The sequence below is a fragment of the Telmatherina bonti genome, assembly GCF_933228915.1.
Source record: "Telmatherina bonti genome assembly, chromosome: 5".
Taxonomy (NCBI): domain Eukaryota; kingdom Metazoa; phylum Chordata; class Actinopteri; order Atheriniformes; family Telmatherinidae; genus Telmatherina; species Telmatherina bonti.
The window spans coordinates 14,355,873-14,383,237 of NC_136623.1; the positions used below are offsets into that span (position 1 = coordinate 14,355,873).

At 38.4% G+C, this 27,365-nt stretch overlaps 3 protein-coding genes across 4 annotated transcripts; 1 reads left to right on the plus strand and 2 right to left on the minus strand.

Moving 5' to 3' along the window:
* Positions 1–268: 268 nt before the first annotated feature.
* vsig10l (V-set and immunoglobulin domain containing 10 like) lies at positions 269–6,868 on the minus strand (the record flags this gene model as incomplete). The annotated part of the gene is made up of 12 exons (XM_079241024.1): positions 269–343; positions 440–526; positions 1,413–1,513; positions 1,613–1,837; positions 2,281–2,373; positions 3,652–3,930; positions 4,058–4,300; positions 4,539–4,805; positions 4,889–5,161; positions 5,940–6,266; positions 6,343–6,347; positions 6,819–6,868. 12 exons carry the CDS (start codon positions 6,866–6,868, stop codon positions 269–271), a joined length of 2,025 nt encoding a protein of 674 aa, XP_079097150.1.
* A 919-nt stretch (positions 6,869–7,787) lies between these two features.
* etfb (electron transfer flavoprotein subunit beta) lies at positions 7,788–12,176 on the minus strand. Its single transcript, XM_079240893.1, has 7 exons — positions 12,045–12,176; positions 10,367–10,525; positions 10,014–10,172; positions 9,830–9,892; positions 9,141–9,299; positions 8,816–9,030; positions 7,788–8,232 (listed from the first exon to the last, which is right to left on the minus strand). The coding sequence occupies exons 1-6, from the start codon at positions 12,096–12,098 to the stop codon at positions 8,860–8,862; spliced, it is 765 nt and encodes a 254-aa protein (XP_079097019.1). The 5' UTR covers positions 12,099–12,176; the 3' UTR covers positions 7,788–8,232; positions 8,816–8,859.
* A 1,957-nt stretch (positions 12,177–14,133) lies between these two features.
* usf2l (upstream transcription factor 2, c-fos interacting-like) lies at positions 14,134–26,987 on the plus strand. Of its 2 annotated transcripts, XM_079239994.1 has the most exons (11): positions 14,134–14,281; positions 14,788–14,825; positions 15,080–15,186; positions 16,297–16,416; positions 17,450–17,603; positions 19,731–19,818; positions 21,450–21,488; positions 23,257–23,315; positions 23,745–23,839; positions 23,919–24,047; positions 24,912–26,987. In XM_079239994.1, the coding sequence occupies exons 1-11, from the start codon at positions 14,247–14,249 to the stop codon at positions 24,999–25,001; spliced, it is 954 nt and encodes a 317-aa protein (XP_079096120.1). In that variant the 5' UTR covers positions 14,134–14,246; the 3' UTR covers positions 25,002–26,987. The 2 variants fall into 2 exon arrangements, with proteins under 2 accessions (XP_079096120.1, XP_079096121.1); XM_079239995.1 differs by lacking the exon at positions 21,450–21,488.
* The last annotated feature ends 378 nt before the right edge of the window (positions 26,988–27,365 follow it).

Genomic DNA, 27,365 nt, shown 5'->3' on the forward strand with positions numbered 1-27,365 from the left:
GCTAAATATTACAAGATGTTTAAAACACGAAGGATACAGATTTTTTGGTGCTCAGTTAAGTACATTTATATGCATGTTTTACATTCTTTTTTATGAATAAATACAAAGTATAATGTTATCAAACAACTGACAAACAGTTTCATGAACATTGATTGCAAAGATTGTCTTTGTCAAAACTGTACAAATACAGAACATTTTCTGAAAAAAATGAAAACAAATAAAGTTTCGATACAAAATATAAACATATATCAAACTGAAATGTTGAAATTTAGACCATGGTTGCGATTCTGACCGGTGGTGGGGCGACAAATGTAGGTAGAGCAACAGACCTTTCAGAATGAGTCTGGGTAGGAAAAAATTACAATAAAAAAAGTGAGTTAACTTGATGTGATTTTATCAGCAGATTTTGATGTTTATTTTTAGTTTAATGTAAGATTACCTGCTGCAATCTGTTGTAGTCAGGAAGGGAGTTAAATCCTGCCGGTAGCAGGTTATGAGGAGTGATATCTGGCTGGGATGTTCTTGCCTATGAGAGACCAAACATTGCAGCAATTGATCAATATGAAATAAAAGCATACAATCAGGTGTGTTCTTGAACTTTGTTTTATACCTATGTGTGTGAAGGTTTGTAGTTTTCAATATCAAAAAAATATTTTCATTATGTAAAGTGTTTTGTACACTTTTTGTATGAAAAGTGCTAAACAAAGTTTGATTTGATTTAATTGCATGATGAGTAGTACTGTATAAGGTAATAATATATAGAGCATGTTATGTAAACTACCTTACACCCAGAAACTCCCCACCAGAGGATTCTGGTGTCACCCAAACGCAAACCAAATTAAGGTAGCCAAAGAATTCATTCAAACCTTCTCAACACCTCTGCCAACTGGATATCTTGTCTGATGACCTGAAGAATTAAGAGTAAAGTATAGTAAAGTATAAACCCGTATTGCTTTTCTGAATATCATGTAATCCAAAACAAATGAGGCAATGTTTCTCTTACATAACAAAACTAGCTTGTTGAGGGATTTAAATCACAACAAATACTGCAGAAAATACACAAGCGTTCTGCATGGCCCAAGGTGACAGACCTGGGCTTTCATCCAGAAGAACATGAGGAACAATATAAAAGATGACTGGTTCATGTCATACATTTGAACTGGTACCAATTAGCTACCTGTTAAAATATTTTCTCAGTTGTTTTGCTGAAATGGGTGAACTGTTACCCTGTATTATAGTGGAGTCAGACAATATTCGCCTAATTAAACTGATTCCTCTCCTGAACTTGGGCACTAGAACAAGGAATGAGGCCCAATTAAACCACCTAACTCTGGCTCAGGATGGCATACAGGTATATTTCTTTCACATTAGGGGTTTTAACTTTACTTGCTTTTTTTCTTTTTGAAGTGTACAATGAGGTAGATGAGGCCACACAGCAGGAGCAGCAGGAAGAAGATACTGCATGGGATTCCAGCTGCAATGCCAGCAATGGCAGGGCCACTCAACCCGTTCCCTGGTGCACATGGGGTGGAAAGAAATCAACTGTTTTATTACTGACACAGCACGTTGAAACTAATTTGATACTTTCACACACGCCAAGAATTCACCATACCTGGACCAATTCTATGAACCTGAGATGGCTCTCCTTCAGTCATACGAACTTTTGGGATGATCCGAAACAGGTAAGTCAAGTTTGGATCAAGTCTAGAGATATCTGCCCTCCTGGCAGTCCCAGGTTCCTGTATAATGATGCTGTAATCATCTGTGTTGGCTTTTGTGCGAATGGCATTACCATTCGAGCTCAGGAGATATGGTCCTTTCATTTGGATGTCAAACCCTGTTATATATTTGATCAAATAAAATAAAAAAATAAAAAAATTACAGTTTTTCTTGGTTGTTGCAGAGTTCACCAGCTTTCAAAAGTAGCAGACACAAATCTTAATGTTAATACTTCATTCATTAATCTTATGTGACAATTTTATTTAGTGATATTACAGAACACAAGTTTTCTTTTCACTGTAAATTTTTTTTTTTTTTTTTTTCAAACACAGCCCTCCCCAGCTTTTGGCTCCGCATATTACACAATATTTCCACCCCTATCTTCCATGAAGAGTTTTGGTTTTCAACATTGAGTCAGCATTCCTCCTGATGGGTTCTGCTTACATGTACAGATACAAAACAGGAAAGTTATGTTTGTATGATATGTCAGAGATTTTCAGTGAACGCAACTCAGCCTGGAGCTTTACAGAACTGCTTTTCTGCAGTTATGTTCTGCCTTACCTGTCACGACAGATGTAGGTGGGACCTCCCAGGTCAGAGTGATGATTGTTCCATCTTGATTACGAAACAAACTGGAATCTGAGATCGATGGCCCTGGAGAGGGAGAGGGGCTGGCAGTGAGGGGGAGCTAAGGGTACAGAAAGACTGAAGAGCTTTGTTTAAAAGAGAAACATCACTCCCAGGTATTACTTAACTAGCTCTCTCTATCTGAGGGCCCATTGTACCTTGGTTCTGGTAATGCAAGCAGTTTTTTGCCAATTGGAAGCTGAAGGCAACAAAAACCTGACTGTGTATTTTCACATTGCTGTATGTTGAGAGCAAAGCATAAACTTATAAATCACTTCAATAATATAAGATATTCTGTAATAATAAGGATAATACAGAATTTGAAAAGTCTACTGAAGTTATTTTCAGCTTATATATACAAGCTGGGGATATACATATACAGAAGGAGTTTCTGAACCTTCTTCTAAATAATCAGTAAAATCTTCAATTTATTTTCAGAATCCCTCTCTACTAAGTAACATATTATTTAGATTTTTATTTGCTAGTTTAGCTATTAACACTAATAAATTGACAAGAGTGTTTTTGGTTCAGTGTATGAAGGGGTTTTGCATATTTTTGATAGTCATTTTTTAAAAAATCAATAGTTTACACAGTACATTACTTAAGAGAGTACAGCAGGGTACTCATTTAGAACTATATTCTTGTGAGAATCTAAAGAGAGAGAGACAGAAATCAAAACATCTAGAAAGAGGAAACAGCAGTTCTGTGGCAGAGAACAAGCACCATTGAGTAGAATCACCAATCAAAGCTAAAGTAGCCATCCTCCAAGCATGATGCTCCAGAAATTGAGGTGCTTGTACAAAACACCTCTGAATAAAACGCAAGTTATTCATGTTTGTCAGCTATGAAAAGACATTTCATGGTATAAAATTCTATAGATGTGCCATGTCAAAGGGGAAACAGGTAGGCTTGCACTTAAAAAAAATACAAGATGGGCAAAAAGCATTTAAAAAAGACTAATAAACATTAGAATTTTTTGCAAAGTAAGACCAAATTTATTGTAAGACTGTTAAAGCAGACATTGTGTAAACTAAGAAGCGCAGAGGTTGTAGGATGACAAAGTAAGGCTAAGTAGAAAAAGTATTGAAGGGTTGATGTTTGTTCTCCATAAATTCCCTGGTTTTACCAAAAATCCACTGGTTATACCAAACCACTTGCTGACCAGTCCCTTAGCAGTTAGGGAATATTCATGTATGGTAACTATCTAAAGCACATGGCCAAAAAACTAATAAAAGTTAAATCGAAAGAAGAAAAAAAGGCAATAAAATTCAGATTTGACTGATCACGTTCTAAAAGCTGTGTTACCTTGTAATTGCGTGTCTCTTCTCTGGATGCCCAGCAGGTTGCGACATGTGCAGGAGTAGTTTTTAAGGATAAAGTTGCTGATATTGTAATCACGAATCTTCAGCTGTGTGGTGTTACTGCTGATCTGGTGTGTCGTCAGGTTGGTGAGGGCCTCGTTGTCTCTGGACCATGACACAACAGCCTGAGGGGAGGCTTCACTGATACACTTGATAGTGACCACTATTTTGCCATCAGGATCCACCGTGGTTCTCACAGCTGGAAGAAACCCTGATGGACTACCTGGAACACATACAGCAAGGCACTTCTTTAAGGTTATGTCCTAAAGTCCAAACACGTTTCGAAATTTCAGGTTTGACACAAAACCCCTAGGTTATTACACGTAGAAGACAAAAAAATGATATCTTACTTGCAGTTACACTGCATTTATTCTGTTGGACTGGGTGGTCAGCCATGCAGATGACAGTTTTCTTGTTTAGATAAGTAGAGGCGGCGACAGTCAGGCTGAGGTTTTCTGCTCCATTGCTGGTGTTGCTTAGTTCTGGGAATGACAGCTGGGCGTGTGGCGTCCCCCCCATCCATCCACACTGATAATGCAGATGGGTATTATTTACTGCCAGCACGGAGCACACTGGGCTGCCTGAAGGCTTCTCTGTTCCAGATGAAAACTAGAGTTATAAATCGGAATGATGCAGCCTACATATTCAAGTTTATGTGCAGAATTATGCATATTTTTTATGAACAATATCTGGTGAGTAATAGATTTTAAAAATAAAACTGGTGTAACAATATAATTACACACAATACAGATTTAAGATATCTTGACGTGCAATATATTTAATCCAGTCTCATACAGCTGATGGAATTAAGGAAACCTGCATTTCACATACCGTAAACATTTATAGTTACATTCTTTTCACGCTTTTCCTCAGTCAATATGTTGAGCAGAGAGCATGTATATACACCTCCTTGACTGATCTTTAGAGCTGTCAGATTTAGGACTCCTTCATGGGTATCTGAAAGAACTTCCCCACCAAAAACCCATGTAGAAGTCGGTGGTGGAACTCCCTCAGCCTGGCAAGAGAGGTTCAGGGAGTCTCCTACAACGTAGAAAGGTTGAGCTGGATGTGCCTCAACTTTGGGCTCTTCTGGTCCATCTGTAACAAAATGTAAACGCTGATCAGAACATGGATCGATGGGCATAATCAAAGAATCAGAATGAAAAAAATATTCATCTTACAGAGCACAGTCACATCCTTATGAGCCATCACCCTGCTAAAAGGGTTAATCAGTGACACTGAATACCGACCCGTGTCACTTCGATTTGGTTTGAGGATCACAAGGCTCCTTTCTTCCATCAGCTGGTGCAAACTGCTTTTTAATGATGTGTCATTTAAGTACCAAATCAGTTGCTCAGCCTCTCCTTGCAGCATGCTGTAGTTTAAGGTGAACCGGTCAAGTCCTTCTTTAACAATATCCGGCTGAGAGTTCAGAGTCAGATTCTGGAGCCTTTCTGTGAAGAAAAAAAAGATGTAAATATGAATGGTGAGTAGAACAGGTGGGTGATGTTCTTTCTCAGTCAGACAACCGTTCATGCTGTTACCCTTGAAATGCAACGTTGTGATGCTTTAGCTGAATGACAAATAGACTGAATTTAAAAGATGTGATCAATAGTGGAAATCTAATAGTGTCTGAGTTTATCTACATTTTTGAAGGGGACTTTCACAACACATGGTTTGAAAAGCAATGGCCTATTAGTGTCAAGAGAAACCAGCAAGGATACTGGAAGTGGTTATTCTGAAGAAGCAGTTACTGTACCGCTGCTTACATGTGTACTATCATACAGCTGGATCAAATATAAGTATACTTAACAAGCAAACTAATTTTATGCAATTAATGTATGTATTTCTGCACAATATCTGTTTGCTTTTGTAGCGTTTGTGAAGCCCCGGGTGGTGGACAAGGTGTTATTTTAAATACGCTATGTAAATAAATTGTATTTGATTTCAACACCATAAATGGCTTAATACAAATTTTGCATTCCCATTGTTAATTCAAGTCAAGAAAAACCTTAAGAATAATAAAAAATAAAAATAAAAATAAACTGCTTTACAAATCTTTACATTTGCTAAAATGTCAAAGTTGCTCTTCTTACACACATTTCTGTTCAAAGTATGTGAAACAATAAACAATGTATAATCTTCTGGGTAATATCACAAAAAATAAAAAAAAGTCTAATTATCTCCTAAAGTATGGCAACACATATCCGAATGAGACTGTCAAATACTTACCAAATATCTTCAGATTGAAAGTAGTTGAGGCTATTCCCTGTCCAGACTTTGTTATTTCAACAGTATAGTTGCCAGTAGAGTGAAGCGGCACATTTATAAAGGTAAGAGATCCATCTTTCTCAATTCTAAGCAAATCTTTGCAGCAGGGGGCTATGTCAGGAGGAGAGTTGCTGTTTAAAATCCATGTGCCAACTGGTAATCCTTTAAACCAGGTAACCACTGGGTCAGTAGCACCAGTGATGGACACATTCAGAGTCACATTGCTGCCAGCTAAAGCATTCACAACAGAGTACCCAGATGGAAAGACCACCAGTTCAAAGTCTGCACCTGTTAGGAGGCAGAAAACTGATTAGCACAAAGATGAAACACTTTTTTTTTTTTTTTTTATCCTCCAAATGGTTACAGGGCCTGTGGGATCACAGGGACAACATCCAAGACTTTTGTCAGTGAATGCCATGAGTCACATGAATGTGTTAGGAGAGTTTTCTTTTTCTTTTTTCATTAAAATAGTGACATTAAATCATGCAACATATTCAGTCAAAGCCTTCTGACATAAAAAAAACTAACATTATTTGTCTTAATTTTTCTGGTAAACAGACATATGAGAACAAATAATCGTATAAAACGAGTACAATCTAAATTCGTGCCTCACCTTGAAATGTCAAACTCAACAAAACAGCCAGAAAAACGGACTTTAATTTGTTATAATCCCCCAGCAGCCTCATTTCAGCAGAGCAGGAGCACCTAAATAGTTAAATAATAATAATAATACGTTTGAATAACGTATTATTGCATCAAACCACAAGCGGGGAGAGACGTCCCTGGTGTCGCTGTAGCTCCCTGGACGCTCCGGACCTGGAGCGCGTGAGAGTCGCTCACCTTTGCTGCGTCACTACTTTGATTGGCGTATAGAGGCCACGCCCCTGCATTACTAAAATACTAGTTTATTTCTCATTTTTTGGGGCTGCGGGATTTAAATCTTATTGTTGTTATTTGTATATTATTCTGCAAACTGGAAGAAAATCAAACCTCCTGCTATAAGGACTTGAGTTAAAGGAAATTATCTTAAGTATTGTGTGTTAAGGTCAAATACTAGGGTAATATGAAAATCTATTTTACATTTTTATAATAAAGGTAGGCTATAACAAAATGTAGATCTTTAAATCAAAACTAGGAATTGGCAGCTGCATCAGAGTCGATGACAATAAAAAGACATAAAAAAAAAGGTAAGCAAGGTTCAAAAATGAATTATGTTATTCCACAATGACATGATTAAATTCAGTACTAAATATTTAAAGGTGTAACATACAAACCAATAGCTTTAACAAGTTCTCTATAATAGTTCTGCAGCAGCACAAACAGTATCCCCAAAACATTTTAAGAACAGCTCTGCAAAATGCGAGATAAATGTAAATATATAAAAGGCAGTTGGACAAAAATGTTGCAGAAAATACTAATATTAGGCTCATATTAGGAAATGAACAATAACTGTTGGTTTGAATTGTATTGGCCTTCTATTGTAATGTTATATAATCCACTTAAGGAGTTCTTCGCAAGATAAATGATCAAGGATGATGAGCATTTTATGGCTGTTTTTTCTATAACAAGAAAATATAGAAATCTGGTTATATTGTTACTGTGTCAACATATAACTATAAACAGTGCTGAATGGATGTGAAATGATCTATCCATTTAACATACCACATCTGAGGAAAACTTCTCCACCTCGTCCCAACTGAGAACATGTAACATGTTTTATTACCAGACACTTGACTATAAACTGCAAGGAATATACAGTACTTAAACATCATTCAAACAAAATGGAGTACAATAACAACAGACACGTGGTTGATATGAAAAAGACTGGCTGCTTTATTATTATGGTAATGTTCTGTACAATCAACACAGAATTCAGGCGCTTCTGGTAAAATTAAAATTCATAGTCATCTCCGCTTGCATGTACTGAGAAACATTGTCAGGTCAGTCCCAAACTTAGTCACAAGAAAATTAACTAAAAATTACCAGCAGTTGTGACGCTATTCTTGAAGAACAAGATCATCTCTACCTGTCCTAGTCTGTATTTACAGATATTATTTACACCTTTGAACAACTACATTTTTTCTGTGATGTTTTTGGGGTTATCTGATTGTTTGACAGCGTGCCTCAGTACTCCTCACGTCGGTCCCTCCCCGCATATCCTCAGGAGCCCCAGTCTCAAACAGGGATTAGACTGATACATAAGCTCGCCTTGTGGTTGTGCTTATGTAATACAGTCCTGGTATTCATTAGATTCCTGAAATAAGGACAAAATCCACGTAAGTAACTGCAAACCAATATGGCTATCAACATCTTTGATTAGTTTTGATACAAACACCTTTACATTTTTCTAGTAATGAAAAGACGGTGACATTATGCATTTCAGTCTCAAGAGGTAAATTTTCCAATAACTGATTTTTAGTATCCTTTGTTTCCCATACAGATGCACAGGGGACTTTTTAAGAAGTGCACGTAGTTAAAACTTATTTTGAGCTCAAATTTCACACCAGTATTAGCTATTCAATTATTTTCAAAGCCTGTTTTTTCACTAATTTTATTGAAAGGTTATGCTAATAATACATTATCAGAGTTGTCCTTTGCTTAGTTAAAATAAAGAAACAAATGAAACAGTCCAGAATAAAACTGGAATCTATCAAATTGAGAAACTTATGCAGCAAATGACAACTTGTTAATGAACAAGGCTGTTAATAAAATGGTAAAAGTGTAAATTGGCAAAAAAAAATTGCAAACTATTAAGATGTTTTCTGAGAATAACCAATTATTTACTTACCTGGTTCTGATAATTATTTTGCGGTACAAGTAGATATACTAATGCTCACCCCATAGTTGTACTGTATGCTCCGTACTTCTGCTCCCAAAGCCTCTATACCTTCCCTGCATCTCTCAGTTTGTCTACTAGGTCATCCACCGTCTCCACCTTCATGCCTGCCTGCCTCTGAGGGGGCTCATCCACCCTCAGCACCTCCAGCCGCGATGTGAGGTCCACCCCTAAGTCCGCAGGCTTCACATTAGCAATTTTCTTCTTCTTAGCTTTCTGAGAGGAAAAGAAAATATGCCAGAATATCAATGTACATATTTAGAAGTTCCTAAAGTGACTGACTGGCTAACCTCTAGTGTTTGTGAAAGCAATCCTCTGTTACCTACCATGATATTTGGCAGGGTGGCATATCTGGGTGTGTTAAGCCGGAGGTCTGCAGTCAACACTGCTGGTGTGTTAATCTTAATGGTTTCCAGCCCACCATCGATTTCCCGGACCACCTTAACCTTATCGCCTTCCAATGCAACTTCTGATGCAAAGGTCCCCTGTAACATGTGGATACAGCACAGATTCAGAGGATCAATATTGTTGAAAAAGTGCATACAAATAACAGGGAGGCCTGTTTCGAACCAAGAGACAGTAGATTTCCTCCACCTACTGGCTTGTGGGTGGAACTACAACTTCAACCATACATGATCTACAAATAAAACTACTAATGTGCTAGCTAATGTTTAGATGTACATCATGATCTGTGTTTCCAGGTGTTCAACTTCTACTCTGTTAGATAACACAGGAAAAATCTTCATCTGCAGGCCTGTAAGCAACATGTCACTCCATCCCTCCAGGGAGCCTTTGACCAGTTGTGTTGATATGAGCAGGAACATTGTTGCTCTTTCTGACTAGAACCAGTCTCCACTAACCTTGATAAGACAGTGTGAACAGGAGCATAACCTAAAATAGGCACTGCTTCAGCACACTTTGGAGTAACAATACAGACCAATAGAAACATTTCCGAGTGAGACTCTTTAGCTCCAAACTAAAAGGTGAAAGAGAGTGGAATTAAGTTGTAACCAACCTGAGGCCAGTCCAGTAAAGCTGCAGTCATCTGGCCAGTCTGATTGCAATCATCATCAATGGCCTGAGAAAAGAATAAAAGTTATAAAACAAAAGGTAAATACACTGCAAGAATTCATCAAGGCAAATTAGCAATGTCTGAGTTTAAAATAAGATATTATGTTATATCAATTTGGATCTTTGACCTGTTTGCCAAGAATGATGAGTTGAGCATCCTCCTTCTTGGCCAAAGCAGCCATGATCTTGGAAACCTGCAGGGGTCCAAGAGTTTCATAGTCTTTTCCACCGACTTCCACATGAATGCCGCGGTCAGCCCCCATGGCGAGGGCTGTACGGATGGTCTCCTATGAGAGGGAGGAATATGGAAACATAACTATTCTGCATCGAAATCTGTGTGCAATACTTCCTGCCCCATGCCTTACTCGTGATATTTGCCTGAACTTTTATTTAAAGAACATAAATATGATCATGTAATTGGTTTAATTTATAAGACACGAGTTAATAAAAAAGTAGTTCCATCAGGACCCATCTAACCCACCTGGGACTGTTGTGGCCCACAACTGACAGCTACAACCTCCTTAATAAGCTTCTTCTCCTTCAGCTTGACCGCCTCCTCCACAGCGATCTCACAGAAAGGGTTCATAGAGTGCTTGACGCCATCCGTCACTACACCGCTGTTGTCTGGCTTTACACGAATCTGTGAAGAAACAAGGCAAAGGGTCAAAGTTGCCGCTAAGGTTCCAAATTATAAAACATATTTGGCCTTGGAACAAGATTAAATACATGATATATGTGCCTTTTTCCTTTTAGAACTTTATTAAAAAAAAATTTAAAAATTTTTTAAAAAGTAAGTGTTGAATATGTTTTTTTTTTAAGACAAACAACTCATTTGTTTTCATCTTGATGGTATGGCAAAAAAAAGTTGACTAAAACAATTTTCAAATGGTTTACACTCTGCTTAAACCATTTAGCTTGGCCGATAAATCAGTGTCATATGTAAAACTATTAGGCTTAATGATGGTGTTTTCAATATGAAATGTATCCGTTTCAGGAGGTTCTTTTAAGCAAGGTTTTTTTTTTTCTTTAAAAAGGAGCTCTGCAGTTGGAAAACTGGACAGTTTGGATGACTTCTTCCCTTTTAGTTGCATGCTTTTAGAAAATTAAAAGGAATGAAACCCATGTGAAGCTATAACATATTCCAGGGAAATAAGAAGTTAACTCTTCTATGTTATAATATTCCATGATATTTCAATTGATAATTAAGTTTCAGACCATTTTGGTATGTGTTGCTGAAAAAGTGCTGCTTTTTTTTTCTTCTTTTTTTTAGATAGATTGACACAAAATTTGGGAGACTGGATGCAGGGCCTTGACTCTAATTATATGACGTTTGGTAAAATGGTTACTGTTGAGGCCTGATTCACAACTCAGTTTATATATATATATTTTAAAAAAAATAGAAATCATGAATCTTTGCATCAATACTTCAGGCACTTCCTCACCCATTTGGAAAATATTTCTTTACAAGCCTGCATTTAGGCATGAAGGTCTGTGGGTAAAAGGAAAAGTCCTTTCTTAAGCCGTTTTAGCTTTTATGAGTCTGCTTTTCAGTCATCACAACAATCAACAGACTTTATAAAATTCAATCTAAAATAATAGCAAATAATACAATGTGATCATCATCTGTAGAGGGTCATAACCACCAGCTGCACTACACTGCACGATCCTGCTGAGAGCAGCTGAGACAGGAGTGTTCTTGCTGTTTCATGAGTTGCATCAAATACCTGATGATGCTTTTTGGATATGATGTCTAACTCCATCTCTAAATAACATTTAAGGTAACAGTTTATCCAGAAAGTATCCACAAGACTTCATCACATATGTTGACCAGAGAACTAGTTGCCCGATTTCAAGGAGTGCAGGACAACTATTCATTCAGACTGTTACACAACCATGAAATACAACCCTGACAGCAGCCCAGGTAAATAGCGAAGAAGTCAAACACTGCTGTACTATTTACAATTTCTTCTGTGCTCAACCATGCAGCAGCTTTTAAAGTGACCATATGACCTTAGCTGTGGACCCTAAGCTTATCTGACAAATGTGTGAACAGACATTTGGAGGCTAAAGTTAGCTAGCAAGGCACAGTCAAGTGAATGCACAAAAAATATGAACAATAAAATGAAAGACTGCAGGTTAGTGCGGAAGAATGGCTTTACCTTAACAGCATAGTCAATGACACGCTTAACTCCAACAAGAACACGGCCAGACATAGTGACTGAAACTAGTAACAATCACACACAGCTAATGTGACACTGTCACCGCAATGAACCTTCACCCAGAGAGGAAGGGACGGAATAATTTCAGGGTGAATCAAGGGGCGGGACTAGAGGGGACTGCCTACCATTCCAGCCAATGGGACTTCGATGTTGAAAAGCGCTGTGGACGCTGGTTGGCTAAAATGTGCGAGACGTTGTTGTTAAATTAAACGACATGACAGCGGCTTCAATGACTTAGTGACAAATGAAATATGCACATTGTTTTGTCAAAGACTTTTACAGTTTGAACAATACAAAACATATATGGAGTTCCTTACTAAATTATACAGTTTAAAATATCAAATATAAGTCACCGTAGACTAATATCGTGTTTCCGAGTATCAGTGTCGAAAAACAAGAGCTCAAAAGCAAAGGTTCCGCTTTCGGTTGGACAGATTTTCGTGGGTAAAATGACAAGTTTCAGATGATGCATCTTTAGTTCACTTAACATAAGTGTCTATGTATGATTGTAATAACCATCTTTTAGTAATGCATGATTACTCTTCAATTATTATTTATTCAAAATATAACTAGTGACTTTATGGGACATTTTGAAGCACTCTTACACAACAAACTTATTCTTGTAAAACAGCATTTCCCGAATCAAATTTGGGGCATTTGCTGCTTAAAGGAAAATATAATTTGTAAGGTTGCAGCTTGTAGTTCTGTTGAGTCATAATGCATTAATTTATTTTTTACATTTTATCTGCATGAATAAACATCGTAATTGCACAGAAACACTTGAGTACAGCAAAACAGCAATACAAACTTCACCCTAAAGTTTCCCCAAAATAGAAAAATTTCTATTAAATGCATCATAATATATACATAGCAGTATGACATTTTCTATTAAATTGACTCCAGAAGTGCATAAATATAGGTGGCAAACGTCAAAATAGCAGCCATGCCAATGCCAAAATTTTGGTTTTCCAAGCAGATCATTCGATTTTAATAAAATGGATAGTATTACACACTTGATTTGTCACTAGTAAAACTTTATGGCTCATCTATGAACAGCATTTTACAAAATGTAATATGCCTCTTTCATATGAAGCCTGTTATTATTATTATTATTATTATTATTATTATTATTATTATTATTATTATATGTTTAAAAGATTCAGCTCCATGTCGAGTACATGGTCTGTCTCAATTGATGTAGATAGAAAATTAGAGAGAGTGAGCCACTTGAAAATTATGCAGTGTTTTTGTTTTGCTACATTTAAAGCAAGCAGCATTGTTGCAGCTTCCAACCACATCAACTTGCTGTTATCTTTTGCACCTGCCTCCTAATGAGCCATTGATTTGGGTCAAGTGCGTTGCAGCAGGGAAACACTCATAGACTTTCATATACGGTCTATGGAAACACTACAACTTGCACGATGGTAGGACCAGAGGATCCTGATGTAGATTTTTGTGCAACACTGTGATTGTCTCTCTTTTACTCCCCATTGTTTATATTTTGAGGGTCTTTTTTTTTAATTTTTTTATGTTTGTTCGTTTCTTATTTCAGTTTCTTAATGTAGGCTAAATGACCCACTTTTTTTTTTTCAGAAGATCAAGCCAATGTAATGTAATATTTTTTTCTGCCTTCTTGGCATGAGGGGGGATATTGATGGAGACGTTTAGTTGAATGAAGAATTATCTTTAAAAAATTAACTTATTAAAGTCTCCTTGACTGCTTCTTACAAATTTTGTTCAGTTATCCGGCAAAGTAGGCTTTCACACTTTTCATTGAACAAATATGTCGTTTCAGCAACTGTTTGCTCCCTTTATAATTTTATTAGGTTTTGTTTTAAATGGCAAATTGTATTAAAAGTTAACTTTGGGCCAAGTGTTAGGCAGTTTTAGTGTCACGACACTGTGATTATGGTAGAGATAAACGCTTGCTTTGGACGTGTAGCGATCACCAGCGAGCAGCAAATCCGCGATCAGTCACCTCTGATCACCAGCGCCAGCAGCGGCCTCCATTTTAACTCCGACACCGAGCCATACCTCACGTGTCCTGGGCTGTCTCTCTCACATGACCCGAGTGTTTGTTCCCGTGATCAGCACTTCCATCTCCGTCTGTGACACCGAATATCACTTTTTATTTTCACCCTGATGGATATGCTTGAACAGAGTCTGGACACCGCAAGGTAACCGAGACTCGGCCAAAATGGCTAACTGAAACAAGCTAGCTCCAACATGCTATTTCGGATAGCTGTTTTTCCGAAGCTAACAGAGGCCTGACTTGAAAAAGCTGTTGTCAAAATGAGTTTTATTATGAGAACTGCTCTCCACTTAGCAAGAAAAGTGGAAGACGGTTCAAGCTAGTTTTTTTTTTTTTTATGCAAGTAGGCTAATGTCCCGATGTGGAAAGCATGATCATAATTAGATAATAACATTTCAGCTGCTAAAATAGCTTAAGCTAGCTGTTAAAATTCATAGTTATGTTATCAGCTACAAAATGGGGACCGAAGTTAAGGTTGGGTTGTTTTTTTTCTTTTTCAACTCGATGGTGCATTTGATTTACCTGTTTCATGCCTAACTGTGGCATAATTACAGTTAATGACCACAAATAACATTAGTCTGATCTGCAATAGTTGTGAAGTTTGCTTGTCGCGGAGTTTATGAATGAGTTATTTGTGAATTTGTTCTGCAGCCAAGAAAAGCAAGAAGAAGACGTCCAGGCATCTGAAGGTAATGTTTATTTCTCAATATTTTAAATCCAACATGAGACTATAGCATTGCAGTGATATAAACTAAAGACTCAGGCAGGTATGATAATATACATGCATATATAGTACTCTATGCTTTGCATACAGTAACGCGTAGCATTGTTTACTGTAGCCGCCGCAACAAAGCTGCTGCTGACTGCCTTTTATTAGTTTTCCCTACACTTTTACACTAACAACTGGCTTGTGTCTGTCTGTCCTTTTTTTTTTCCTTGTAAGACGGGACAGGAGAAGAGCAGACAGCTGTTACAATTGCCAGTGTTCAGCAGGCTGCAGCATTCGGCGACCATAACATACAATATCAGTTCCGCACTGAAGGCGGGCAGGTAAGTAGTTGATGGATAAATGCGTGGCTGTAGTGGTGTCTGATGCTTTTTACTGCCACTTTAAGAAATATTTTAAGTGATGTTGATGACATATAATTCTGAACATGAAGCTTGAGATACAACATAAAGTAACAAACAGTAAGACTGAGTGATCAGATGAATCCAACATGTGTTGTTGGAAATTAAATCTGTCTATTACATTTTGACAAAGGCAGTTAGAAAGGTTTGTTTTCCTGCACAATACAAAATGTAATTGGAAGTTAACAGAAACTACAAATAAATTCATTCATAAATTCATAGTTTGCTCTTTGGTGATTTTGCATAAAGTTGTGGCAAATTTGCAGTTAGTTTCCAGTACGATTTGTGAGCTTTTGCTATCTAAATGTTTTGTTCAAAGTTACAGCTTGCGTTACTTTGGTGTATTTTACTGCATGTTTCACATCTCTAACCCTATTCCAAAGTCAGCAGGCTTGCAGTCTCTATATTGCCTCTAGATATATTTCGAGTCCCGCAATTTACCAGTGATTATCATCAAGGCTGTCTGCATTCAGTAATGTGGAGTTTTCTTCCATTGTACACGTGAAGACGGTGATACCAGTAAATAAACTGGAAAAATGTATTGCAGCATTCAAGTCCATTTCTCCATTTTTGGTTGATTTACACTGTGGAGGGAATTAAGTCATTGATCCATGTGGCTCATTAGGGGTAAACAGAGCCAGTGTGAGGGATCATGTGATTCTAGTCTGGTCTGGGATTGGCATGGGGCAACTGTCACATGTCAGTCAGGAGGGGAGTCACATGATAGAGTGATTCAAATACCAATTCTTGGAATAAACAAGCTCATTTTCTTCACTTGTTTTTAAAATTGAATCAGGCACATTCTGAAGCGTAAGCATATTGTGTCGGATGGTGAGCTCCATGCACTGCTGAGGCTAGGAGTGTAGTTGCAGACACTAGGCTTGACTGAACTGAAGCAGCAGATATGATTAACAAATCTGCGAGTCAGGTAAGGGCTCGGCCTGTGAACGTTCCACCTGCTGTATGCGTTGCAGTAAAATAAGTACCTTAACAGCCTGCGCTCTTAAGTCTCACCCCGTTTCTGCTCCACAGGTGACGTACCGTGTTGTTCAGGTGACTGACCAGCACCTAGATGGAAGAGACGATGCAGGAGGAGCAGTGAGTGTCGTTTCAACAGCTGCTTTTGCTGGGGCTCCTCAGGCTGTGGCTCAGGTAACATAACCTTTTTATAGACTAAAGAGAAGCTGCTGCCAATATGGACAGTTTTTTAAAAGACAAGCTGATATATGTCCTGAAGGAAATGCAGTTTCAATATTTTATTAATTCCAACAATATCCCTTAAGAAACTTAAACTTAATTTAGGTTCTGTTCACTGCTATTGTGCTAGCCAAAAGCATGCTTACAGCAAACTTTAAATTATTTGAAGAAGCAAACATTTTCTTGTTAGCTGTGAAGACAAACCATCAGCTATGTAATCTGGGATGAAGACAACGTTATTTAAATCTGTTTTATTTTTAATTTAGGGTGTAATTTAAAACAAGTCAACTACAACAGAAGTTGTTCTTATGTCTAACTAAGTACGCCAGTAAGCGCTGTCTTTGTTACATTTTTATCCTTGTTTAATTGTCTGAGCATAAACCAGCATAAAATGTGAGGTTCTTGGTTAACATGCTCAGGGGGGTAGTCGGCGCAGACTATAACAAATGCTGCTTGTCGTAGAAGAGTTGTGACTTACATCTGATTATTATGTCTGTAATTTTAGGGGCGAGTAACAACCTTAAAGAGAAGAAAAAGTGTCTCACAAAAAATATGATTATAATTACGACTTAAATTCTACATCTGTGCATGTGAATTTGGTTGTCAGTTGTGTAGGACTGTTGACTGGCAAAACTGTGTAAACGGTTAAGTGTTTGTTTGTTGCATCAGTATTCTGTTACGTTGCACCGGTTTCAAATAGATTTCAGACCTTTTTGGTTCAAACATAACAATTTTCTATCAAGAATTAGTTTGCGTTCGCAGCATACTGATGGCGTTACTGACCCCGCTGTTCTGCCTGCTAACAAGATTTCTGCTGCTTCTGCTCCTCCCTTTATCCCAGCTGTCAAACTGCGCTGTCTTGCTTGGGGGGTCTGGAGGGGACGCCAGTATTGGGTCTGACAGAGAATGAGGTGTGCGTTTACCTGCTGTGACCGCTCCACTGCTACTTGCTCATGCCTCTCCCCTGTTTCTCTCTTATCTGTCACAGGCTGTGATCCAAAACCCTTTCAGTAATGGAGGAAGCCCAGCAGGAGAGGCAGTGGGAGGGGAGACCCGCTTCGCTTACTTCCCCGCTACCGCAGTGAGCGACGGTACCGTGTCTGTACAGGCCGCAACGGACCCCACACTCACACAGGCAGGGGGTGAGTCACTTTTCCCTCATAATCCGGACCGAAGGACATCACAGGACTAATTAAGTCATTATTTTGTCAAACAGGAGAAGAGCAGAAGTACTTGAAAATTAGAATGGCGTCTTCCTTTCCTTTAAACTAACCAGGATCCCCACAGTTCTGACTTGTTTACAAGAAAGCAGGACCTCACAGATGCATAACAGAACGTGAGCATTTTAGAAATGATTTTATGGATGGAAATTGGATGCAGTTAATTGAATTTGTCCTCCGTTTAAAAAAAAAAAAAAAAAAATCTCCAACACGTTTAACTCAATATTAGTATCTTTCCAGAAATGTGCTGGGAAATCCTGGCATGACTAAAATATGTGTCTTGAAGCTTAAAAATGATCAGATGGCAAAATGAAATTGGCTGCCCAGTTAATTTTTTTATTTGCAGTTTACTTCATGTCACATGTTCTCCCACTCTTCCCCTCTGCAACCTTCCAGCCATATGTTGTTGTCTGGCTGTACTTGCTGTCCTTGTGGTTTTCTGGTGGTTTTTACGCATTAGGCAAGTTATTGGATGTAGGTTGCTGTCCTCTGCTTTGTGGGTTTTCCGCATGTGGTTAACCTGGCAACACATATTTGGCTTTTATTATGCACAACCGGCAAGTAGTTAATCTGCGTTACACAGCAAGGGCATGACTTTGCATTCTTATTACCATAGGTGGCTGGTTGAATGGTGGATTTTTCAGTAGATTCTGATAGTAATTGAGGAGATTAACATTGCCGGTCTCTGAGGGTTTTCTTTGAAGAGTGTAGTGCCTTGCCAGCTTCATCTTTGGAATTAGTAATTCCTTGCTGCTGCTGCTGTCTGAGCTTTTTACCTTCATATTGGCCCAGACATCACGTCTGAAAACACTCAAAACTAGCATCTGATAGAATTATATCCTCACCGTAAGACACGGCCCAATATAGACCTAATCATTCTGTATGTGTCTTGTTTGTTCCATCTAATGGGAGAGGGGAAAATTTCTTACAGTAATGTAATTTCACACCACAACACAAATATGAGATGTGCATAAAAACGATTTGGTGAGAATGTAAATAAAAGCTTGTAATTTCCTCTTTTTGTTGTTCATTATAGTTTTATGTTTCATGTTCCAATGACATAAATTTCAGCCAAGTAGTAAAAGTTTAAACTTATTCTATTATGTACTTAGTGAGCTTGTGTACGTTTTAGTGAGCTCATTCAGAGGTCATAAAAGTTCCTTCAGTAAAGGATCTTCTTTGACTCGCGTCTTTTTAATGCATATCATCCATAAACAATTGATGATGTAGCTGTGCGGACTAATGCAGCACATCGGTGGACACTTCGGGTTCTGTGGTTTAGCATTGTGTCCGTTAGCATCACATGACGTACACCCACAGACGTCAGAAGCAAGACTACATCATTTGATGCACCTCAGGTGTGACTTGTGTAATTTGCTCTAGTTGCAGCTTCAGAAATGAGGCAAGATTTGAGCCAGTAATGTAATGGTGGTTTTAGGTAAGGATGTTTTGTTGCGCATCCTCTAGGGCTGTGTAATATGCTTTTGTCCCGATTCGATTCCGATTTTTTTTGGGTGGCGTTTCCATTTAAATTGCGATTCTCACAATTCTTTGATATTGCTGATTTTTGTCGATCAAAAACAACAAAAAAATGTAAAAGACTTTTTTTTTTTTTTTTGCTCGTCATTTGTCTTGATTTCAATGAGGAACAAACAGCACAGTAGCCAGACCATCATTTTGTTGCTGTAATGCCCAAGAAGACAAGTAAAAAGATTAATAAAAACAATAAAAATGACAAAAAATTTATAATGGATTATTTTTATTTATTTGAAATCAAAAAATCGATTTTGAAATTGTGAAACAAAAAAAATCCAGATTTTCGATTTTTCGATTCAATTTTCCCACCCCTAGCATCCTCCAGCATTGCAAGGCCAAAACAAGTGCGGTGAGCAGCAACAGATGGAAAAACAGTTAAAATAAGGAACGATTTGAGTTGTTTAACAGTGCATTCGAAACTTATTTGTTATGAGGTCTTCAGTCGGTTTTTGAGGAGTTGGTCTCACATTGTTTTATATCTTATCGCTGACTTAAAACGCATGATTCCCACAGGTCAGTTTTATGTGATGATGACACCCCCTGATGTAATTCCAACAGGCACACCACGAACCATCGCACCGCGCACACAACCCTACCCCACGTAAGTATCACGCCTGTCAGATACTTTTACTGAAATTATTATTCTTTAAACAAACAGATCAGCCAGTGATATTTTTTGTTTGGTCTGTGCTTCAACTGCTTGTTGCAACAATAACACATTGCAGTTTGGCACTTTTCTGTCTTATTGATCCTCCAGAATGCATCTGTGGAAGCTTGATGGAGACTTCTCTCTTCGTCAAACCAGATCCATCAGTTTAGATTACGTATCATTAAATGATCCAAGTCCCAGTGAGTTGCTAAAGCACGCTGAATTCGTATAAATCCAGGTGCTAATGTGGGAGGACACTGAAGAAGTAGATGGAGTTAAAATTGCCGAGCATCACCGAGGGATGTGATTGATAGCTGGGACGGTCGGGATTAGAAAGAGCAGATAGCAGTAAGAGATAGATCATTGTCTCACATGATTGAATGTGGTGTAAACTCATGAATGTAAAACAATTTCCACGTCTGTTTGAAGAAATGTCTCAGAAAGGCTCAAAGTGGGCCTTCACCACTGTTGTTGCTGTTTCCTTTAACTTTTCCTCAATTGTTTTTCTCTCCAAGGAGCCCCTTCTCATCTGTCCTGAGGTTACTGTCTTGATCTTTTAGCTTACAAAGGATTTGGCTTTTTTTTTTTGTTTTTCTCTTCGAAATCTCACGTTGTCTTTCTGTGAAAGCAAAACACATCGTTCCAATCTCAGCGCCAAAAAAATATCCATCACTCTCCAACTGTTAGCCACATGCTGATGATTGCAGTTATTAAGATGATCAGCAGGCCCACCTGAACAAAGAGTTTGCCATTTTAGCTACATGATACCACGCTGGTTCTGGATTACTTTACTTAGCTAGGGAAAAGAAAAGTTTCATCCGACTTCCAGCAACACGTGGGATCATGAGGCCTTGTGCTGAGATGCAAAGTTCTTGAACATCAGGAAGCTCATTTTCCATTGTTAAAAGCCAAGGAAGTTATTTGTTTGCTTGGTCACAAAAAAACTGAGCACATCAGTTATCAGTCATTTATCAAATGAAGTTATCTCTAAGTTAGGGAAATTTTCCACCAGACTTATACATGACTTTTAACATGTGGAACTATCTGAAGTATCTTACAGTGGTTCCAGTTGCAACAAATACCTAGATAACAAATATTTATTAAAGTTATGAAAATCACACTTATAAACACCATTAACTGGCTCTAATTTAGTTTATTTCTTTATTTTTTTCCCATGTTTTTATTTTTTATTTATTTATTTATTTTAATTATTAGGTTTGTGCTTCAGTGATTTTCAAGAACTTGATATTTTTTGTGAGCATCCTTAAATTTGACTGCAGCTCTGCTAACATTGATGTAACTTTCTGATAATGCTTTCCACTCTAGATTAAACAACAAGGTTTGTTGCAGTTTGTTTGCATGCACTCAGATACAGTAAAATGTCTTTTCTTTTTTTCTTTTCATCCCTGACTGCCTGCGTGCAGGATGTCTGTTTCTATTTATTCCCTCAGAAATGAATAATTAATGACTTTCAGCTATTTCAAGTGTCAGAGATATTTAAGTGTAAAGTAATGTACAGTGACACCAGCGCTGACATGTGAACAAAGTGAATGAAAACTTCCCGCCCTATCTGCCGTTTGCAGAGATGAAAACGAGCTGCTGCAGCACGAAGGTTTAAACTGGTGAGGACAGTTTCCACATTTCTCCCCCACACTCCCTTTCAAGCAAATGAACTAATCAAATAAGATCACAAGAGGAGAAGTGGCACACAAACCTCTGCCCTCCTCTCTTCTCCACCCTCCCCTCCCCGTAAGTCCCCAGTGAATCTGCTGGCTCTTGATGTGAGACACAGATGTAGCGTTTGTTCAGTGCAGACCTTGATCCATTGTTGTTAGTTGTGCTTGTGGCAAATATAATCCTCCATTAGGACCTAGAAATTAGGTCATTGTTCTCCGACTGGAAACAAATGGCTAGCTCCACACTTTTATTTTAGTATCATTTAAAGTGTCCTTTGTTGTAGTAACATTTTGTTCTCATTTAGCCTAGTTTTTAAGTTATTTTTAAACTACCATGACAGTACTTAAAGTTTTTTTTTTCCCTCCCTGTGCTGTAAGAAAACTTTGCATTTGGTTGAGTCAGCTGTATTATTCTTGTAAATGAAGCCAGTGGAAGTGTTGCGTTGTCAGTTTAGCATTTTCTTCACATAACCAGCTAATGATAATTAACCAGCTAACGCTCAGTAAGGCTGCTCTTTGTTCAACCATCCATGGAAAGAGTAAGAAGCCCCAGCTGCTGTCTCTGGTGTCTCATTGTGTAATTCATTCTCTTACAGCTAAAGCCATGCTATGGTTATGATGATAGCAGCGCTCTAAAAGCGGCAGAAGCTGTAAAAATGGCATTTCTCTTTCAAAGATCAATATAAGAGCATGTGAGCTCAGTCCTTTCAAATAGTATGGATTAAGTGCTTCAGTGTGGGGCCGTGCTCTGTTAATTTTCTGGATCTCTGTGGGTATAATAACTCTGTGGAGCATTTAGATGACATGGGGCTCTAAATTGTGAAAAGGGGGACATTCCACATTTTACTTATTCAGACAGTCGTCCACATTTTGTCAGAGCACTGTTGGGCAGAATCCATTTTACCGCTGAAATCCCATTAAGATATATGGAGATACAAGAGAGAGTGTCAGGCTATCTCTAACGAAGCAATCAGCAGCTGAATTGTGTTAATAGCAGCCACATTTTCTGCTGTGGAGGAAGGAGGTCTTCCAGATAGACCAAGAAAAAGGGTGACCTTTTTAGCTCATTTATTTACTTAATGTGGAGCATAAGCAAAATGATTGAATGAGCAAAAAACTAAATCATTTCTACAATTTCTTTGCATCACTTCTGGCTTTTTTTGTATGGATTTGAATTGATACTTGAAGTATTTTCTGTTGGTGAAATAGAAAAAATGGCAGAAGTTTAGAGTAGTCCACAGGTAATACTTTGGCATGTTATTGGCTTGTTCACAGATCAGGGATTTAATTAACAGAATCCTGAGGGAGGGTGCAGAGACAGGAGACAGTTGTGTCATTAGGTGTACACCCCAACTCCTAGAGACAGCATCTGCTTTTCTATGTTGCGGTAATTTAACAGCCCCCCCTCCATGCCTTACCTGGGGAGAGGGCAGTCAGAGAAGGTTGACCTTGTCTCAACATTTTCTCTTTGTGCATTTGGCTTTTATGATTGTGCATGTTTGAGATTCTTTCTGCCAAAGGTGCTACGCAACTTATGGGGCTTATTTTGAAATGAATTGACAAAAGTCTGAGATTTAAAGATAATGCTGAAGAATGTTTGGTAATAGTAGACACGGGATTTGTTGAATTTTAGAGACTGGACATGCTTGTATGATGCTCAAAAGTGGAAGATATTGTTGTTTGTGAAAAGTGTTTTATTACCTATTTTCTCCAGGAAAATGGATGGACCTCGAACTCCAAGAGATGAAAGAAGAAGAGCTCAGCATAATGAAGGTAGGTAATTAGTGATGATTATAGCTTTTGATGTCATCAGACTCTACACCACAATGAGGTGTAGCGCTTAAGTGGAGCATTTTCTGTTGAAAGGAAATCACGAAGCTCTGTCAAAATATGCTCTTATTATGGGACTAAATTTGCACATATGTTTGCTTTGCCCACTAGAGGTTACTGTTGAGCTATCGCAGGAAGGGAGGGTGTTTGCTACCATCAGAAATCTGTTTTTTAAAGACAAAACTTCCATCTGCATGTCTGTTAAAAGTGTACATGTGTATGTGTGTGTGTATATGTGTATATATATATATATATATATATATATATATATATATATATATATACACACACACACACACACATATATACATATATAAAATAAAATTTTTTAAAAATGATTTTATTTTTAAACAAGTCATTTTTCTTCATCAGTTGAGAGGCGGCGAAGAGACAAGATCAATAACTGGATCGTTACGCTTTCCAAGATTATCCCTGACTGCAGTATGGACAGCACCAAGACGGGAGCAGTAAGCAGACTTTTGCTGCTGGCATTTTTAAATTTCCTCTTCTCAGCTGTGTTCAAATGTCACTTCTCTGTGCTTTCAGAGCAAAGGAGGCATCCTGTCCAAAGCTTGTGATTATATCCGTGAGCTGCGGCAAAGCAACCAGCGGCTGCAGGAGAGTCTGAAGGAAGTGGAGAGGATACAAGTGGACAATGAGCTGTGCAGGCAGCAGGTATTAGTTTTGGTCTTTTTTTTTTTTTCTGGCCTGGAAATATGGCTTGGAGTGAAGTTGTGTTGATGTGAGTAATGGGTAAAGAGGGTCTATGAATGATAATTCAAAACCTCCCTTTGAGGTGGTCGGGTGCAGCCTGTAAGTAAATCGGGGCATAATAAGGTGCCCATAGTACACTGCTTGTGAGGACTGTGAAGTTTTTTCCTGCAATGCATAGATTGGTTTGCCATGTGATGCACTGCAATATTCAGTGGTTTAAGTCTCAGGGGAAAGAAATTCTCCTGGCCACATATGCGTCTTCATAACTCCAAAACAAACGCCCTGAGACTGCAGGCTGCAAAGCTAATCGTCACAGGCTGACAAAGAGGATCAAAGAGTTTGCTCTCTTATAATGAGAAGTGTTACCTGAAATCAGCGCTTTGAGAGGCTGAGAATAATTCACACAGGGCTTGTGTGAGAGCTAAGTGCATGCTAATGCACTCAAAGTATTGAGAAATGTCTGAGCTCTGAGGCCGCCACATCTCCCGCTTGAATCCCAGCCTGTAAGGCACTCGGCAATAAATTCTTATTCTGATGCTGAAAGTATTACATCCTTCCCTCAGTCCCTTGTTGGAGAGGCAGCAAAGTCAGGATTCACCCAGAGGAAATCAAGCCGAGATGACACACCTCAAGATTTGATAATCCAGTTGGTTGTGGACAGAGATTCTCTGAATAAAGTTGTTGTCAAATCCTGGCTTTACACATTCCTATGTACACATAAATGTCCACCATTCTGAGCCTTCAAACAAACAAAAAAAAACTAAATCTGTTAACTGAAATATTTTGCTCTTACTGCTACACTAATAATTTTGTTTCTCTCTAAAGATTGAAGAGCTGAAGAACGAGAATGCGCTACTTCGAGCACAGCTCCAGCAGCACGGCATCGAGATGGTCGGAGAGACCCCGCCGCAGTAGACGAAATGAAGAGAACAGGAATGAAGCCCGCCACTTAAACATGTAACTGAAGCGGTGGACAACAGGCGACATGATTGGAAAAAAAAAAAAAAAAACTCGTGGAGAATCACTTTCTCTTCAGTGATTGCTTCTTCCCTGGGTTCCCATGTCGTGAACCCTTCACCAGCCATTTGCGGCTGCTCTTGACTGTTCCAGTCCTATTGAGAAAACCACCTGTTGCAACTCAGTAGAAACGTGCTTCAAGAAAAGATGTCCACCCACCTCCGTCAGAGTGCTTTACCAGCACTAGCTATGAAACAGAACCTCTGATGAACTTCTCCTGTGGTTTGTATTTATGTAGCGTCATCCACGGACTATGACACTTGTCCTCAAAGTTTGCTCCCGATCACGTCATGTTTTCTCCCCAAGTTATTCATTTTGTCATAGTTTTTTGCTTTTACTGTTTGTGTTTTTTTGAGTTCCGTATTAATATGTTGTTTTTAGCTTGTTTAATTTATTAGTCCGCTTGCTGACAAAAGCTTTGATGGAGACCAGTTACATTGAAACTCGCACACCCCAGAGAAACAGACTGAATTTTAAGTGAGGAAACATCAAAGTATGCAAAACATGGTTCTCGAGACAGAAATAATGTGACACACATAGCTTACCTAAACCCAAAGACAAGCTGATGCCTCTTAGCTGATTTATGTAAATATGAGTTCTCATGTTTTAATACAGATGTTGCAGAATGTTGGAGTAGATCATCTCTGGGAGACAACAATCAATAACCCATTAACTCCATGCTGCCCCTTGGTCTTAATGATTTCCATAAAGTGTGCAATGTTGAAGCTTGATATGGGAAAAAAATAGACGGTGGTATACTTGAAATGTTGGGCATTTGCTTGATTGAGAAGAAAACATGAGAAAAGTAGAGATTATCCAGATGGTAAAATTACAAATCCAGCACAAAGTGTCGAACATGCAGGCAGTTTTCCAACTCGCCACTTTGAATCAACTGGAGACAGATGCAGTGCAGATCCCAACTTTTACCAAAGCATTTTCAGGTACCATCGGTTTATTTTCACCGTTTCCTCTTGTGTGATTTAGGGGTGTTTCAGTACATGTAAGAATAATCCCCACATGCTTCAGTTCAAGCTGTTTGCTCTATTTCAGTATTGCAACTCTTCAAATGGAGCTCAACGCACTGGAGGGAGGGGCGGTACCCTGGAGAACAGTACTCAGAAACTCTGCTCGCTGTGGAAAAGGAGTACACAGAAACACTGCGTTGCACTTTTAGTTGAGCACAACTCATTTTCCAAGAAAAGACTGAAGAGCTGAGAAGTGGCAAACTTAGTAACGATGCAGCATTTTTCTCCGCCCACTCAGGCGAACAATAAGTAAACTGTAATTGGATGCGCAAACAGCAAAACCCAATATTAACATTGTTGATGAGTTTGTGAATGAAAATACATGATGTGTCTTTTGTTCTGCTTTGGGCAGCATGAGTGAAAGTGGAAGAAAGATATCAAGCTCTGAAGCCACTTATTAGAGTGTGATTGCTTCTCCCTGTATCAACAACTCAGGATCCAGAAAAGCGAGCGCAACACGCAGACCCCTGGCTAAATCAGGCAGACTATTAGATTTTAATATGTGAGACTCTGTAAGTTAACAGCTTGTGCTTTTCAAAGTGCTGTTCTGCTACGAATGCTAGATTCCAACCTGATAGGAATAGTGCAAAGTGTCTGATCTATCAAACAAGGCTCATGGCCAAAGCTAAATGATAGATGTGCAGTAGGAGGTTTTTTTGTTTTGTTTTGTTTGTACACCTCAGTTAGAGGGGAGCAGAGAATGTAAGGACATGCATAATACTTTGGAAGATGGATTTTTCACAAATGAAAGGTAATATGTGGCTAATTCTTGTTTTTCTTGCTTTTCTCTTTTTCTTTGAATCGGCAAAAGGAAGGAAAAAGCTTTCTCTGTGTAGCAGCCTCACTGTTCTCAGGTTAGAGACATCTTTTCTAAGTAAAATGGTGGAAAATAAAACTTTCACTAGCTAATTACCTGGATTGACTTTGTGGTTCATTTGTCGGATCTTAGTAGAAAGCAATCTCTCAGTTGTTAAGGTTTCAATTATCTCTTCAATTTCTGTGATGTAAAAGCCAAATTGATGCTGTATATTGATTTCTATCTTATGCTCAAATTATTCACCACGCCTTGTTATAGTCTTTAACAATCCCTACTATTCCCAACTCAATTGGCACAAACAAGACCGAACCTTTTTGAAAAGATCCTGACTGATTTTTGTGTGGTTTGTCCCAGTTTGAGCGGCAGTGCTGTCAACAAACAACCCACCGACTGTCATTAAAAGCAAGATTCCAATCATGT

What these genes read in the sequence shown, in the direction of transcription:
- etfb (XM_079240893.1), bottom strand. Translation starts at nt 12,098, where the DNA reads ATGTCTGGCCGTGTTCTTGTTGGAGTTAAGCGTGTCATTGACTATGCT. An exon ending in TCATCATTCTTGGCAAACAG is followed by an intron (nt 9,893 to 10,013) that starts GTCAAAGATCCA and finishes TTCTTTTCTCAG; the next exon opens with GCCATTGATGATGATTGCAA. An exon ending in CTTTACTGGACTGGCCTCAG is followed by an intron (nt 9,300 to 9,829) that starts GTTGGTTACAAC and finishes CACATGTTACAG; the next exon opens with GGGACCTTTGCATCAGAAGT.
- usf2l (XM_079239994.1), top strand. Translation starts at nt 14,247, where the DNA reads ATGGATATGCTTGAACAGAGTCTGGACACCGCAAG. An exon ending in TCCGCACTGAAGGCGGGCAG is followed by an intron (nt 15,187 to 16,296) that starts GTAAGTAGTTGA and finishes TCTGCTCCACAG; the next exon opens with GTGACGTACCGTGTTGTTCA. An exon ending in AAGAGCTCAGCATAATGAAG is followed by an intron (nt 23,316 to 23,744) that starts GTAGGTAATTAG and finishes TTTCTTCATCAG; the next exon opens with TTGAGAGGCGGCGAAGAGAC.